At 38.5% G+C, this 16,526-nt stretch overlaps 1 protein-coding gene across 4 annotated transcripts in view; it reads right to left on the bottom strand.

Moving 5' to 3' along the window:
* ASZ1 (ankyrin repeat, SAM and basic leucine zipper domain containing 1) overlaps positions 1–8,899 on the bottom strand; it is a 32,186-nt gene extending 23,287 nt beyond the window's left edge. Inside the window, exons 1-3 of one of the 4 annotated variants that reach the window (XM_015853549.2) lie at positions 8,660–8,899; positions 6,871–6,967; positions 2,594–2,716 (exon numbers count right to left, since the gene is read on the bottom strand). In XM_015853549.2, coding sequence (XP_015709035.1) covers positions 2,594–2,716; positions 6,871–6,967; positions 8,660–8,770 — 331 coding nt within the window. In that variant the 5' untranslated portion in view covers positions 8,771–8,899. Of the gene's footprint in view, positions 1–2,593; positions 2,717–5,203; positions 5,303–6,870; positions 6,968–7,747; positions 7,850–8,659 lie in introns of those variants that run through there. The other 3 variants (XM_015853560.2, XM_032442914.1, XM_015853567.1) reach the window with 3 other exon arrangements.
* Between the last annotated feature and the right edge of the window lie 7,627 nt (positions 8,900–16,526).

The following is a 16,526-nucleotide window of genomic DNA, read 5'->3' as shown; positions in this document are numbered from 1 at the left end:
CTCAAATCTTGGCCTACACCGGTAGCTTAACTACTCCCTGTTTGTCCCCACCTCTTCTCAAAATACAGTCATGAGAAGAAACAACTTACAGAAAATTATTATTATTATTTTAATTAATTAATTAATTTTTTAAAAAGCACAAAATATTTTTCCCATATAGCAACAAAAATTTTAGGGAGTACAGAAGCCCATAGAAAAGGGCATTTGAAGGAATAAGGGCTTTATTAAACGGCTTAAGGAAATCAGTTTAAGAACCTAGACTACCATTAAGCAGTAGTGGCAGGAGGAAGATGGCAAAAGGACGAGTGTTTCCTTCGATGTTCTTTAAATTCAGATCTATATAATCCATGAGACTGAACAGGAAGGACCAGCGTATTTAATCCAGCTCTGAAGCCAATGGGGTGCCACAGGGTCACTCTGCTCATGAATAAGAACTGCTGTTTGTCCAGAGGACAGAGATCAACTTTCCTACGGTCTTTCTGCAGACACGCAGTAAATATTGTACCCCAAGGACCTTAGTGAGCTCTTTGGCCCTAGAATCAGTCAGGAGACCATTGTTTGAACAACTGCTCATTTTGCTTACCACACAAACCTGCATACAAGTTCAAGCATGCCTTTAACAATTTAACCAGTATAATGTTAACTGCACATAGTTCTGATCAGACCATGAAGCATTTCAACCTATTTTCTCTTTCCTGAAAAATCTTAAGATGAAATCAGATTTCATTTGAGAAGTTGCTTATGCACTTCACCCCAATCTGCTCTACATCTCACCGTTTCTTGTCCCCCGCTCCTCCAACTTAAGACCATGTGTTCAAATTCATCTGGATTTTTATACACCATCTTGTAACTTTCAACTATGCCATGCAGAAATCATACCACATATAAACAAAAACTTCAACATATTACACACAAAAAAATAAATATCAAGATTCATGGAGTCCAACTCCTGAACAAGTAATTAACATATCAGTAAATTATACGACACACTGACAGATTCTTTGTCAAAATGTTTAACTTTTTATCAATAATAACATGAACTGAAACTGGCAGGTTTTGAGCAAAAGACAGCAACAAACATGATTAATCTGGGAATTAAATGTAAGAAGAAACTATAGTTATATTCATATTCAGTAGTTCAGACAGCAAGAAGGAGAGGGAACTTGATTCCTGAGAGCCCAACTATAGCTCATGCATGAGCAAGAAAAGACCAAACACTCTACAACACACAGGTTCCTCTTTTTTGCAGAAAAATTGGTAAGAGACTGCAAAAATATCCATCTGTGTGATTAGCTGAAAAGACACAGTGAATTTACACCTCAAAGACACCACATTCTGATCTCACCACACACTGAATATTACATCCAGTTCCTTGTTCTTCATGACTACCGATTCATTCTACTACCAGCTTACAAAGAATAACTGTAATGTGGCAAGAGTTAATTAACTGTATAGCTACCACTAAGGTTACAAGGTTATAGGGCTATTAGTATAGAATCACTGCTGATACAGAACAACCAGAACTGATGACAATTTGTGCCACATCAGGATGGTAAAGCTTTATGAAACACATTTGGCCTGATATGAATCAATGACTGGCAAGACTGCTCCTGGCTGGACAGCATTGCACATATGCTCTAGTTACTGTTGCCCTGCACAGACTAGCTGGGAATCAAGTTAAGAAACCTGATTCCAGCAAGGTGTCACTTAGGGCAGATGCAGCTGGTCACACACTGAAAAAATGCCACATATGTTGGCTAACTTGTTGGCCGAAACTCCTGCCCATAGCAGTTTCCTGCCATAGCAGTTTCTGCCCAATGTTTAGCTTTCTACAGCCATAAACACTGAACAGGTATGAGTTGCAGGCAGCCACATGGAAGTCCTCTACTGTTGGTTACGAGGACATTTAGAAGCAAAACTGCTTTGTGTGCAAGCGATCTGAGTTCATACACAGATTAGCTCCTAAGCACAGTGCAATCACAGGGACAAGTCACCTGGTATATTTAGAAGGCCAATGTTGAGAGGCTGGAGAGAACAAATTGGTACTACTGAGGCGAGAAGAAAAGCACATGTGGCCCTAAAGATGAATCCACAGCACATACCCAGTTGGAAAGCTGAACAGAAGAATCATTATATTTTGAGTAAAAAGAGTACTTCTGTTGGGTTTAGAAGGGATGAGATAACATCATCATGATGTATTTAAATGCAATGGTTACCAGTCAAGATTTGGAATTGTAGCTGTTTTCTACAGGTACATACTATAAAATAGGATCAAACAAAGGACATTTTAACTGTAAAACTTCATGGGAGAATTCTTGAACAAGTATTTCCAAGCTCCGTTTTTAAAGAAGCACTTGGGGATTGGGAGTTAGAAGGGAGACAGAGAAAGAAGGAACAAAAATACGCCATTAACTGATACCAGATGAGATCCAACAACACATTTTTTAATTTAAAACTATTACTTTTAGTTCAAAATTAGAAAATCTTGACTGCAAACCTGAATTTTTTTCCTATGTATACAAAAAAGAGAATAAGGGTAAGACAGTGTCTGATACTGAGAGGTACTGGATGTTATGTTTCATTTACATCTTACCTATTTCAAAACATGCATTAGCACCTCTGTCCAGGAGAAGACGTACTACTGCGTAATCAGCCACACTGGCAGCATGCATCAGGGGAGTCCACCCAAACCGAATGCTGTCTTCTATATTCATACCTGCCAAAATTAAGATACTAAAATTTTAAAACTACACCAATACAAAGATGCATTTTGTCATTCTCATTCAAATACGTGTTGTCTCAAAGGTTTCACTCCTTTTGCACACAGACCCAGTAAGAGGATTTGCACGGTATATTTTCATTTGATATGTACAACTTTATCTGGAATACGAAGAAAACAACTTTTAGAACTGACCCCAAGGAAGCCTTGCTCTCAATGCATGCAGTTAAGCACAATAGGAAAGCTACACTGAACAAACATGTAAACGATAAATATAGATGCAAAAACAATTTCAGATTAGTATACAGCCTACTCTTATCCCCACTTAGGTACTTTACCTCAATCAACCCTTTCCCCCCCATATTTTCATTCTTATCAGGCCATGGTAGAACCAACTTGCTTGTCATACCATTAGGACCACACCGACTCAGGTTTTCCTACTTCATAGCTCCTTTTAACCTCTGCTATCCAATGTAGCTAAGCAGTAAATACCAGTTCTGCATTCCGTACTAACAAAATCTGAGCTTACGAGAAGGAAACAGAGGATAATGCAAGATTCAGTCAAAATCGCAAGTTCTGCCTGTTAATCTGTATAGTGGCCACAACTTCCCTGTGGGTAAAACAGCCTGACAGACTGCCCTCCCAAATTCACCAACAACTAAGTGCCAGACCCAGCAACTTATCTAACAACTTGCAAAGAAAAACCTCTGTGGATTTTCACTGTAAGATGAATCACTCCTTCAATAATTCCTCAAGTATTATTTCCTCTGTAGCACTTAGTTTCTATCTGCTGATTCCTCGTTAGACAAACACGATTATGAACAATTAAAACTACCTTTTTTTACAGTAGTCAATTGTGGGGGGAAAAAGTCCCATCCTAAAAAATTTCTGGTTGTTGAGCTACATGTGTATTTCTTCATGAAGGATGTATATTTGCTTTCCCTGCCTTGGTAGTTTGTCAAAGATGTGATCAGTGTAAGCAACATGAAGCCATTAAAGCTGAGGGAATAAAAAGTCATTGCTCTGGGATTGATTTTTTTAACTGTTCAAGATAAGGAGTGGTGTAAGGAATCAATAAGGAGGAAACATTCAATGAATGCCAGATATTGAACCATTCTTACTCCTGTTAGCCACATAACCTATGACCAGATATACATACATACAAGCTACAACCTTTACTGCCACAGCGTGACGGTTTGTGTGCAGTATACAAAACATTGCATTGTCCACAGCCATGTTCTAGAGGGAGAGCCAGTAAGTCATATCTGAGCTTCCTTTTAGACAAATCACTTCAAAAGTTTAGAAAGTTTGGCATCCAACAGCATCAGGAGTAGGAAAGGACTATTGGAAAGCTGGCATCCTCAGCATAAAGAAACCACTTTTCCTCTTTTGAGGATAAGTAGACCAAGCAACTCAACTCCCATCTAGAGCTTTTATTCATGTGAATTTAAATAACAGTGACAAAATATCTACTTAGCAGCCATGTAGAGACTTGCTAGAACACCTGAGATACTGTTTTTCCTCATTGCTTTTTCTTTACCTGTATAGCAGACAGTATTTGTTAAAAAAAAAGAAAAAAAAAAGGGAAAAAGACCAGCAAGATTGCTGCAGCGCCACATTTCCATCCAACAAGTACCAAGGTATCACTGTAGTACCAACAACTGCTGGCACCTGGGTCCAATGACCCATGGCTGCAAGCCTGCTACTCTTTAGATCCTCACTCATTCCTACAGCAGCAGGGATACATGGGCTATTCTAGTCTAAGGGTCACATTCCAGTTGCCATCACTAACCACACTATCTCCAGCTGATGATACCAATGACACATGGACACTCCAGTCCAACGGCTTTAGTTTATTTGAAGGACAAATTATAAAACCTGCCCAACCCTGACCATTGCAGGGGGTTTTGTACTTTTAATCTTGGAGAACCTAAGGCATTCCACAATGTTTTGAAAACAAATGGTACAGCAAAATTTCTCTTCCATTAGAAATACTCATTTAAGTCTGTCAACACTTAGCACTGTGGCTTCACAACACTTTAAAGCTTAGTGAGTTAATCAAAGCTGCTGATGGCTCTCACTGCTGGGAGAGCTATGGTTCTCATCTGACCTGGGATTCAAGTCCCAAACTGGCTGGAAAACTGTTCATTTTTCCCCCTGTACACAGTTTACTATTGTTTATTGTCTGAACATCCTTCCATATGAACAGATGAGCTCCAAGACACACGCAAAGACAGGACTGGAAAAGACTTCTGAAAATTTAGGAGTGACTGTAGTTTCAGCTTTGATCATCTGACCCGTCAGATGGGGGTCCCCCTAACTTTCAGTTCCATTAAGAATAGAACAACAAATGTATGGATGATACAATATTAACTATTTTACTCCCAGAGCAGACTACAAGGCTAGAGTCATCTTTGCACCTTCTACTTGTTTGCATTAATTTTTAATGACATACACTTCAGAAAACTGTTCTCAGTATGTTACCATTTCATAGGAGGGATAAGAGAAGACGTGGCACTTGTCCATCTCCTAAAGGAGCTCTATGAAACTCCCTCAGCACTACTGATTCTTCAAGCTGTCATTATGCAAGGCCAAAAACAACATGTTCTTGTTCTGCCTGAAAGAACGTCCATAACTGTTGCTAGGAAATCCCCTTCCAACACAAACCTGGAGTCAGAGCATGGATTGCAAGACTCCTACAAGCTTTACTGAACATAAACTAAAGGCAACTTTAGAGGCAAAGATTTCATCTGACTAAGCACCGATCCACTAAAGGACTACATTACCTTTCTTTAGAAACACCTCCCTGTAAGAAAGGCATTACATTGTACAGCTCAGAAGAGACTGTACTGGATGTGTCAAATTACTGTTAATCATCATAGAAAATACATAGTTTCCCTTGTAACACTCCTTTGTGCATTTTAGGGATAGAATACCAGACTATAGGAATCTTTGTCTTTGACCTCTTCTTCCTCTCATCACCCTCCAAACAGACAGCTCACTACACAGCAGGCATCAACACAAAGGTTTGATCTGAGCTACTATTATTTCTCTGAAGTACAAGCAGTTAAAAATGGCCAAATATAACAAAACAGTAATTCAATCTAATGCACAGGTGCCACTAAAAATTCTAAATAAGAACAGTTTTTTTCCAGTGTAGGACTGAAGGTGTATTTCACTCATTACTATTAGCTTTGACTTAATACTGATCTGAATGAAAATTATTCCAAACTGTGATAGAAACAGTCTTCCCAAAGGGCAAGTAACATCACTGCTTTAAAACTCAGAAAAACGACAGTGCCAACTAAAAACCTACTTTCTTCCAAGCACAAGACATTTTCTAAGAGAACAAACTCTAGGCTGCTATATTCTGCTTGCTTGTTGAAGCAGAACTTCCTGATAATTATCACTAGGCAGGGCAGCTCAGCTACACAGCTTCTGATTGCCGTGGATGCTTCAATTAGTGATCCAATTCTCTTAACATTAAACAGCAGAAACTACAGGGAAACACCGAGTAACAGAAAAGAGAAAGAAAGGTCTTAGTTTTCAAACAAACAACCTTTCAGAAACAAATGTCACACAAATGCTATCAGACCCTCAGGAATCACAAAAACTTTGTCCAGCTAATGTTGCCAAGGCAGCAGTATTACCCATGGCACATACCAGAAACGTAACAACACTGTGAGTAATAAAAAAGCATGGAATTCACAAATGGAAAGAGTATTTTCTTAATTTTATTAATTTTTTTAAGCCTTTAACATCCCCTTTGCAACACTTAAAGTAAGTAAGAACAATCACTGAATTCTCACTATCAATTTAAAATACCTCAATTTTGGTGTTTGCGACAGTTATTTTCAGTTAAAGGTATGCTTGAAAACAAAGAAACACCTTATTTCATTGTTCATGCACCATAGCTTTCTAAGCTTTCAGGAATCCTGATTAACCAAATAAATATAAATTAGAAGGAACTTCCTATAATATATCACACCGAGACACTGAAAAAAGTGATTTCAGTCCACAATCTATATTGAAAACACTCACATATTTCTACATTAATCCCAGATATTACTTTGAAGCAATAAACGTCAAAGCTTTAGAATTCTTTCCAAGTTCAATTAAATATATTCAGATTCCTATTTGACTGTCATCACCTGAGTTTAAGAGTTCTTCAATAAGCGACACATCACCACTTGTCAGAGCTTTCTGAAACACATCTTTCTTGTCTGCTGGCGACACCTGATCCAGCTGCTAGACAGACAAAGAAAAATACAGTCAAAATATGGTAACTGTTTCAAGGTAAAATTAACAGCTTGATTTCAGTGTAAAAACACTGATGATTTCTGTGAGACAGTGCACAGGAGCGGGGGTTGAGAAGCAGAAGGAAAAAAGCACAGTAAGACTCTCCTCCTTCCACTTCTGTAGACCTGCTCTACTTTATTAAAAAGTTTTAGGATTATGTTCTTTCAGAAAGGTTCCAATCTCTGAAAACGTAACTGAGTCCCTTCTCAATGGATGTGGCATCCTCCTACAGCACGCTAGGTTCTTCTTAAAGATATGTCATCTTCATTAGGGCTCCTGTCATAGAATCACAGATCCTTAGAGTCGGAAGGGACCTCTGAAGGCCATCCAGTCCAACACTCCTGCAATGAACAGGGCCACCACAGCTAGATCAGGCTGCTCAGAGCCCTATCCAGCCTCACCTTGAATGTCTCCAAAACAACACTGCAACGTGTTTCTTTGCTTTTGTTTTTGCACATTTCACATGCTGCAAAGAGTGGCATTACAGAAAGCACATCCTCTACAGTCAGACATAGAATTGGAGGCAGTGTAGCGCAATGGTTACGCACTGGCTTAACCCAGCACTGAATCTGCTGCTGGAAAAGGGGCGATGTTCCTCCTCCCTCTCACTGCTGTGGTGGCTGAGGAATTTGTGTTGCTGTGTCATAAATGACTCGTCTGAAAAAGGATTTGACCAAAGGTCCAGTTTATGAATCAGACTGTAGGCTGATTCACATCCCTTTCACTTACATGTTACATTGCTTGTTCGAGATTAAAGCTACGGATGCAGATTGCTGCGAGCATCACTCAGAGTATCCACAATTAATAGAGCAATAAATGAAGGATAATCTGGTAGTTTCTTTGCAAATAGAAGACATATTTCATAGATAACTATAGTTGTATTGTGACAACTCAGAATTACACAGCATAGCGTAATCTACCTCTCTATCTCTTCTGTGAAGTGATAACTAAGTAATTAAAGTCTATCAAACTGATGACAAGAACCAGGCAGTAAAATAATTCAGACCAATTCCTGACCCACTTAGCCAACAACTTCCATCTCCCACATATTTTCAGATAGGAACCTTGCTATAAGATCAAGGCCCAAGACCTGAGGTCAGCCTTTTGTAAGGACTGCTCACTTCCAGCACACAGCCAGTTCCAGCCACGAGAAAAAGCCACGCAGGCTTCCCTTTATTTAACACTATCACCAAGCACCCCAAACTTATAGAATCATAGAATTACCCAGGTTGGAAAAGATCTTGAAGATCATCAAGTCCAACCACAGCCTAACCATAGTACCCGAACTCTAACAACCCTCTGCTAAATCATATCCCTGAGCACCACATCCAAACGGCTCCAAACAAACCCATCCAGGGATGGCGATTCCACCACCTCCCTGGGGAGCCTATTCTAGATGCAACAATCCTTTATGCCTCCATATTAGCAAGAAACACATTCAGAGACTTAAAGCCAAGTTTCCAGACCACAAGTCCCTCACAGCTCTGTTCTCACGCTGAAAGAATGGCCGAGGCCTGTTACTAACAAGCAGAAAAAGCAATTGTATGTAAGAAGACACTCCCAGGCCACGCCGTGTTCACCCCCGTAGTTGGCCCTCGCCGAGGCCGCCCTCGCTCCCTCCCGCCCCCTCAGCTGAGGGACCTTCGTCTCCCGGCTGGCCGCCGCGCCGATATCCCAGCAGTCCTCGTCGTCGCTGTCGTAGTCCTCGTCCCCCCCCGCCGTCACCCGGGATCCCCAGGCAGCGGCCCGCATGGCGAAGCCCCGGCCCGGCACGAGCTTCACGGAGGCGCCGAAGCGTCAATTGGCCGCAGCGCATTCACACGAGCCGAGGGCCGTGAGCTCCGGGCGCCTGCGCTGCTGCGCCGTGCGGGCAGGGCCTGGGGCGGAGGGTTGAGAGGTGGGAACCTCCCACCGCACCTCACAACAGCGGGCTCTAGAAACAGCGGAGGATGCCTTTGTACTGTTAATCTGATCTCCAAATATCAGTATGCTTTTACTTGTTCGGTGAGAGCAGTTCCCAGCGTCTATTCCTCATTGCTGTGCTGTACTCATTTGACATGCAAGAGGCAATTATAAAATGGTTCAAGCTGGGAAAACATCTTAGAATAATTTCCTGTATCACGCAGGGCATCGGAACAAGCACAAAAAGCCAACTCTTACAAAGCAAAACCACCTAATCTACATGCAGCCGAGCTCCATGTACGTCTATGTCAGCCTATATTGCATGTGCCTGTTAAAATTATGGTGGGTAGTAACAATTGCAATCACTGGATGCAGTAAATAGCCGTATTCTTGTAAGAATACATTTTTACTCTAAATAAAGAACTTCAATGTACTGTCAGCCTTCAGCCTCCCTTTTTGCTAGCCATACTTAGGCTTGTTGTCATTTATCAGCTGAAATCATATTCCGTGACCACCTGTTGAATAGATTTCATTCATTGATTAAATTTCTTCTGTATTTTTACCTGCACCTCGTGTTTCACATCAGACTGATGTATGTATAGATATTTATTCTAGCATGGTTGCTGGAGCATTTTAAATGGTTAAATTCCCTCTGTTTCAGACCAAAAGCTCTGAAATGAGTAAATGTTTAAAGGCTTTGATGTTGGGAAAGTAGTGTTCTTGGGAGGAGAATCAGAATTGGTAAATGTTTAAAGAGAATGAATCTATGAACCTTAACTGCTGCAATAATGCTCCACTAACAATGCAGCAGCTAATAATTTAGAGATAAAACAGCAGTTGCATTTTAGTGGCATTCTATATAATATTCTCAATATTCACATTCATCAAGCATGCAAAACAAAGCACTTCATAGTAGTTCAGGTTTTCTGTGTCCTTTTCAGTAGACTTGTATGTACCTGTAGCATCTTTTCTTCTTAAGGTATGTCAGCAGGTATAAAGGAAGGCTAATGTGACAAACATTCTCTTTCACCTCAGACTGGAAGCCATTTATTCTGTAAAAAAACCCACTCACCTGTCATTTCTTTGATCTGTGAAGTCACCCTTTGCATTAAACAAGTTTGAGTTTCGCTTTCCTGAAATTTTGTTACGAGCTGCTGCACTGTGGCAAATTGAATTATTCATAGTTAAGTCATTGCTGTAATAGATTTACAATAGATGGAAAGCATCTTATTGTGGCTATTTTGCTACTGATTACTGATTTTTTTATACCTGTGTTCATCCTGTACGCTACTTAAACCAGTAAGTGATGGGGAATTTGTAGGTATAGTGTAAACAGGAGTATTTTCAGGGCCACCTGGGTGCCAGTGTCATGAAATGCCTCTTTTTTTCCATAGTAATGCCTAAAAAAGCTAGAACAGGAATTAGGATGTTGAATATATATGTATAAAGTCAAATATAAAAAGTCAGACAGGTTTTAGTTTCTTTCTGTATAACAGAGAAGCTTTGGTCTGTATAGCAATTCTGTCAAAGTGGTTGCTGCTACAGCTGGGTGCAACCTCTGAATCAAACATTCCTAGTTCCTCCACTCCTTTCTCTCTCTACTCCTTTCCACACTATTTCTTCCCCTTAATCTTAACTGCCTGTCCTCCTGCCTCGTTATCATGTTGTGGAAGGTAACTTCTCTGTTTCAGCCTATTCACTTCGCTTTCTGCTGACCCTTGGGCAGCAATTTGTATTATATAATCTCTTAGATGTTTACACATACTAATAGCTGCTTAATGATGAAGAAAGTGGTGCTATGAACTTTCTACCTCTCTTTATCTTCTTACTTTTTATCAGGACTGAAGGTTATTCAGATATTTCAGTGTTCTCATAAATGTAACATTTTTGTTAGTTGCTACAAACTTGTTTTGTTCTTAATTAATTAATTCCCACACAAATGTCCACTAGACAGTGACAATATGAATGTATCACAGTCTAGAGTAGAATAGGAAACGAGATTGTCACATCAGGCAGTATTTCTGTATTTTATATACTCGTAGTGCTGTCAATATTTGCAGAAAGCCAGTTGCATTGTGGATAAACATAATGAAATATGATGCATCTGTCATTCCACAATAGATTTTACTAAAACATCTGTTCACAGGTCACTCCCAAAGTAGGTTGATGGTCACAAAAATATTAGTATTATTCAAGATAACTTGTGGATATATTGTAACTTCATTGAATATTTATTTAATATTTCATGAGGTGCTATCAGCTTCTTGATACTGATGTCTATAAACCTGTTAACTGGGTTTTATTCCTCCAACACATAGCCTGTTTGGGCAGGAGGGATAGGGCTGAAGGTGTTGAAGTTAGAATGGAAGTACTTGCTCTGAAGAGGATAATTGGAACATTTCAGTGTTGTTTGTAGTTACTTTTTTTTCCTTCTTAATTTGTTATGCTAAAAAAAGTTAATATGTGTATACAAGGAGTAATAGCTTTGGGAAATGTTGCCTTTTGGTTGGACTTTCAAGATTGTCTAGGCTGATAGGGCAACAGAAGAGAATTGCTTGGGGTGACAATGACAGAAAGCATTTAGGCACAAAAATCAACCTTCATGCTAAAATCTGAACAGTTTGTGCTTTAGAAACTGAGCTGTGATTGTTCAGAACTGAAGTATGAATGCAAATGGTTTGAGATCTGATTTACTATGACACTTAGAAACACTTGATATTAACTACTCAGGGTTTCAGGGTTTCCTTTCATTTTATTTTTTGTATTACATGTTTGGAGTTACTGTCTTTTATTCGAAACCACTGGGAAGACCTTTATGTGTCAACTTCTTCTCTTGTTTAAAGAAAGCAGACTTTTCTATAGAAGCATGCAGATGGTGATATGCCTGTGTTCCTGTTTCTTGTGAAGCTTCTTTCTTGTCTTTGTAACAAAGCTGTGTATGCTATAGGATTTTGCAGGATCAAGGCAGTACCTTCTGTAGCAAACAAGGCAGAGTACTTTGCTGCCACTTGGTTTTATTGTAGATCAACGAAGGTCAGGAAGAATCATTATAGTCTAATGAATGCAGGTATAATTAATTTATACTTGGGTATAGGAAACACAGAGAAATCACTGGATTTTCAGAACTTTGGGACAATATATTTCTTTTTCTTCCCAAGTTCAAAAGTTCAAAAAGGCAATCATTGTGCTCTTATCCAACTCTCTTGGCATATACTTTAGCTTTGCTACATATCACATATAACAACTGTCTTGTCAGGACTGAGTAGTTCAGTGACTTTTTCATTGTTAAATCCAGATACGCAATTCAGATGAAGCCATCTTCATGCTCCCTTCTCACAGGCTCAGCCCAGAAGTTTTGCTGTAAGATGCTTCTTCTTTCCAAACCGGAGAAAAGGATAACTTGCCACCTTTTCATACAACTAGATGTCCAGGGGTCCTAAGAACAATTTGGTATGATGGGAGTAGATGTAATTTGCTCCAAAAGTAATGCTTCTTATTTATTTATATGGGTACTACAACAGATAGAAAGAACACAATAACACCATTTGAAAAAGCAAATTCCCGGCTACAAAATACTTTTTTTCTGCATAGTAACCATTACTAGCTATCCATTTTCTCTATCAAGAAGTAAGAGCCGACGTCATGCTCATAAATATCTTTGCTAGCATGGGTGGCCCACTGTCTATGTTGCCACTGCTGAAGCGCACCACCTTTGTATATCAGACTGCTGTTTATCGGATTCATTACGTACTGGTTTTTGTGCTATGATCAAACAACCTGAACATCTGATTGTTCTGTTGAATTGTTAATCCAGTCATTTTCTGATCCTGTATTAAAACAGCAACTATCTTCAAATGCTCTTAGGGATTTTCAACAGGTGATGGCATAAAAAAGCTATTTTCTTTTTCTCCAGAACACCTGAGGAATAGGGAGGAATATCATACTAAGGCTTCTAGAAGCAATAACTAATTATTAAACCACTTCAAGTGATACAGTTAATGATCAAAATGGCAATGAGAAAGTACAATGAGAACAGCGGATTAAGTATAAAAAAGAGGCCGTGTTTTCCATTTGGTGATGTAGCGTGCAGTTAATTGTGTTGAAACTGCTTTCTGTAAATAAATGTAGTTAAAGTCACGGTGTATGGGAGTGGTACATGTAATCCAGACTTCACTAAAGGTTAAGAAAGATTTTCTATCGATTAGGCTGAGTTTTGCATCATGACCTCAACTGTTACTGAGTTTCATGGGAAACTTAAGAAATAACTTCTTTGTTTTGGTTACCTGGGCTGCTGTTTACCTTTCTCTGCCTTCATTCTTTCTGTACTAAATAAATAAATAAATATTTTGCAGGAATAGATAAATTATATCTGAAGACTTCAGAGTTTTGCAAGCCTTTGAAGGGTGTGGATCCTGGCTCCAGTTAGACTGAATGATTCAGGAAAAAATGTCAGTCTCCTAGAAGAACAACAGAAGGTATTTTTAAAGGGAAACTCTATGCCTGAAAGTCATGGATCAGACAGAGAAATCTCACCTAGTTGCTCCTGTGTTAGGGCAGCACTACGCTGTACCTGTTAGGTATTTGAATTTCTCATGTTATTTATTCCTAGGGAACATGCCAAGTAGAAATTGGTAGATCTGTATGCTTTTATAACTGATATTCCTCCTAAGAAAATTTCAACATTTCCTTCTCACGAGCTTTGTTATACGGAGGATATTCTTTCTTCGGTGTTTTTTAGATCAGCTTTTTTTGGTAGTGTTAGTAAGGCCTGTTCTGAGGGCTGGCTATGTCTGGAGAATGATAAGTTACACTTTCTGTGTTTGCTTTCAAAAGCCAGCCTCCTTTTTGCAATGGAATCTGTTTGCTGTTCCTGTCTGCTGAAGCAGGATATTTATGACAGACTATCATCTCAGGTTCATTTGGTATAGAGAACATGTTATACTGAGTTTAGACACTTGATGTTCTAGCCTTTGTTTTAGGAGTGAGTTTTTCCCCAGGCATTTGTGTTTAGAATACAGACATTTGTAGTTAAACAAGAGGGTGCTTGAATGGCAAGGAGATGTCTCACATCTTAAGAAAGCCTCCTCCTCATACTTTCAGTATTCAGAATTCCTATGATGTTTTTCAAGAAAGATATAGTGGTTTCAGGTTTGTAGTTGGTATTTTTTTCCTTTCCTTTTTTTTTAATATGGTGCTTTTCCCCTTGATACAGACATGAAGTCAGGTGTCATAGCCACACTAGTAGAGTTTTAGCTGTATCTTTCAACACGGCATCTATTTAAAAATTCTCTTTTCACTGCCTTTCCTGGCTTAGCCTTTGAACAATAATACATGAAGTTAACTATTTCTGTTACTTCCTTTCTTCTAGCCTTCAGTGTTTCTGCTCTCCCCCCAGCATTTATATATATTTCAGGGAAGACAGTCTTCAACAATTTTTTTCTAACTGTGGTATTTTTACTGATTTTTCTCAAATATCTCTTTTTTTAATGTCTCTCCTGATAAGAAGTCACGCTTTGGTTTAAGCTCTTGCTAAAAATTGCAAATGTCTACTTCTCTTTCTGACTTCTCTCTTCTTATGCATCCCAGGTATTATTCACCTAACCTCCCTAACTGTGTGGACCTGCTCTGTCAAAAGCATGTTTGGCCTGCTTTACTCAGAGGAGCAGAATACCTTGGCTGACTGAAACTGGGGAAGTGATGAGCTGAAAGAGCTTAATGCTGCTTTCTTCTGTTACAGGTTTTCTAATGATCTGAAAGCTTATCTAACCTATTTTATTCTACCTTGTCTTCAAACTGGAAGTACTATTAGGAATGAGAATGTAATTTTCTGCATTTTTGTTTACTTCAGCATAATTCCCATTTATTTGACCGTAGTTGGTATTATAGAAATAATGAAATTTACATGTAAATTAATGGAAAAAAATAACCTGAAAAATCTCTTGTTTCTGATTTTAAGTATTGAATGGTCAGTGGTTCCATTAGTATACCTATTCTTTATTTTCCTTTCTTTCTGGTACTCAGATGCTACTTTTTATTTTTCAGCTTTAGGGGAGTCTGAAGTGGTACCTTATTTCTATCAGAATAATAATGTCTTAACTGTGTTAATGCAAACTACTTTAGTTTCATGCAGCCCAGTGCATGTGTCAGACCAGTCTACTGTGGTGGCTAACCCTGGCCAGGATCCTGTGCAGGATAATATGTAGTAAAAGGTACTAGTACGGTAATGGATTGGTTCTTTGATTTCATATCCAATGTTGTCTCCTAAATCCATATAAACAGAGATTTTCTTAAGACAGAGGGATTTCAGATTTTGCTGAATAGCTGCTGTAAATGTATTAAATATTTCACTTTCCGTGTGAATATCTGTTCATGTTCTGAGTCTTCAAGACCTCAACAGAGTCTTAGGTCACAGACTTTCTCTGTTCATGTTGAGTAATGAAAGAAGTTCCTCTTACTTAAATGTTATGCAAAAGTGTAAACATAAGTGCAAAAATAAGTGCTTGATATTCTTTGTATTTCCCATATAGTATTTCAAATACATAACTTTTGAAATTGTTCTCTAACTTCTATCTTTTTATGGATCCTGTGACAAGACGGCTGAGACTGAAACAAGTATTTGGTGAGATTTTTTTTTTTACATTTCTCTATATAATTAAATACTTCAGTTACTTGTTTCTATCTCATAAAGCAGCCTTGCACCTTGTATGTTATCCGCTCCGTTTTCATTTGCTCTCTGTAATTAAACCCACAGCTGGTTGTTTCCCTCAATGGTTTTAGTAATTTATAACCCATTACAGTGAATTAATAGATCATACTGTTCCTTTCATACTGGTTTAGGGAAGTGTAAATTAAGTTTTTGTATGCCAGCAAGGAAAAGCTTCTATAAAAGGGTAGAGTAATAAATGACTATTTTTAATCTCTACAACAAATATGTTTAGAGATAAAACTGTTGTATCTGCAAATATTTTCGTTTTCTTAAATCATAAATCAAATGTGTCAGTTGCAGTTATTTTTCATGCATACCTGCCTTTTCCAAACTCTAAAAAGCAGAGCAAGTATTGTCTTTTTTTAAACCATTAGCATATTTGAGTAGCATTTAAACCAATATTTAGGAATATAATCATTCTTATTGTGGCTAACTAAATATAGAAACCCTTGGGAAGGAAAATAAAAATGACTTTTAAGAAGTCTTTGTAGATTTTAAGTCTAGGGTGAAAACACTTTCTCCCATAAACTGTTTATAGCTACTTGAATCTGTTGTTTCAGTGTTTAGGGCTGTTAAGTTTATCTTTTTGTCCTGCATCCTATCAAAAGCCACTCTCACCAGCTCTCCTCAGTCTTATATCAAAGAACACAATGAGATCATGCAATCACCCTTTCTACTATGGGAAGAAATGGAGACATCCAACAGGATTATTCCTTTTCTTTCATCAAAGAGCACCTTTCCTTTCAGAAACAAAACAAAACACCAATCCTGATTTGGGTTCCAGTAAGCAGTTGATAATTGTGAGTGCTCAGTTGCCTTGCACTGAGTGAAACAACTTCAACTTCACAACTCTGGAGTTCATGGTCAGAAGTTAATAGAGACAAATTTCACCATTAGTTT

This window comes from Coturnix japonica, chromosome 1 (assembly GCF_001577835.2).
Source record: "Coturnix japonica isolate 7356 chromosome 1, Coturnix japonica 2.1, whole genome shotgun sequence".
Lineage (NCBI taxonomy): Eukaryota > Metazoa > Chordata > Aves > Galliformes > Phasianidae > Coturnix > Coturnix japonica.
The sequence above is the reverse complement of the archived record's forward strand: the minus strand, read 5'-3'. Positions and strand labels throughout refer to the sequence as shown.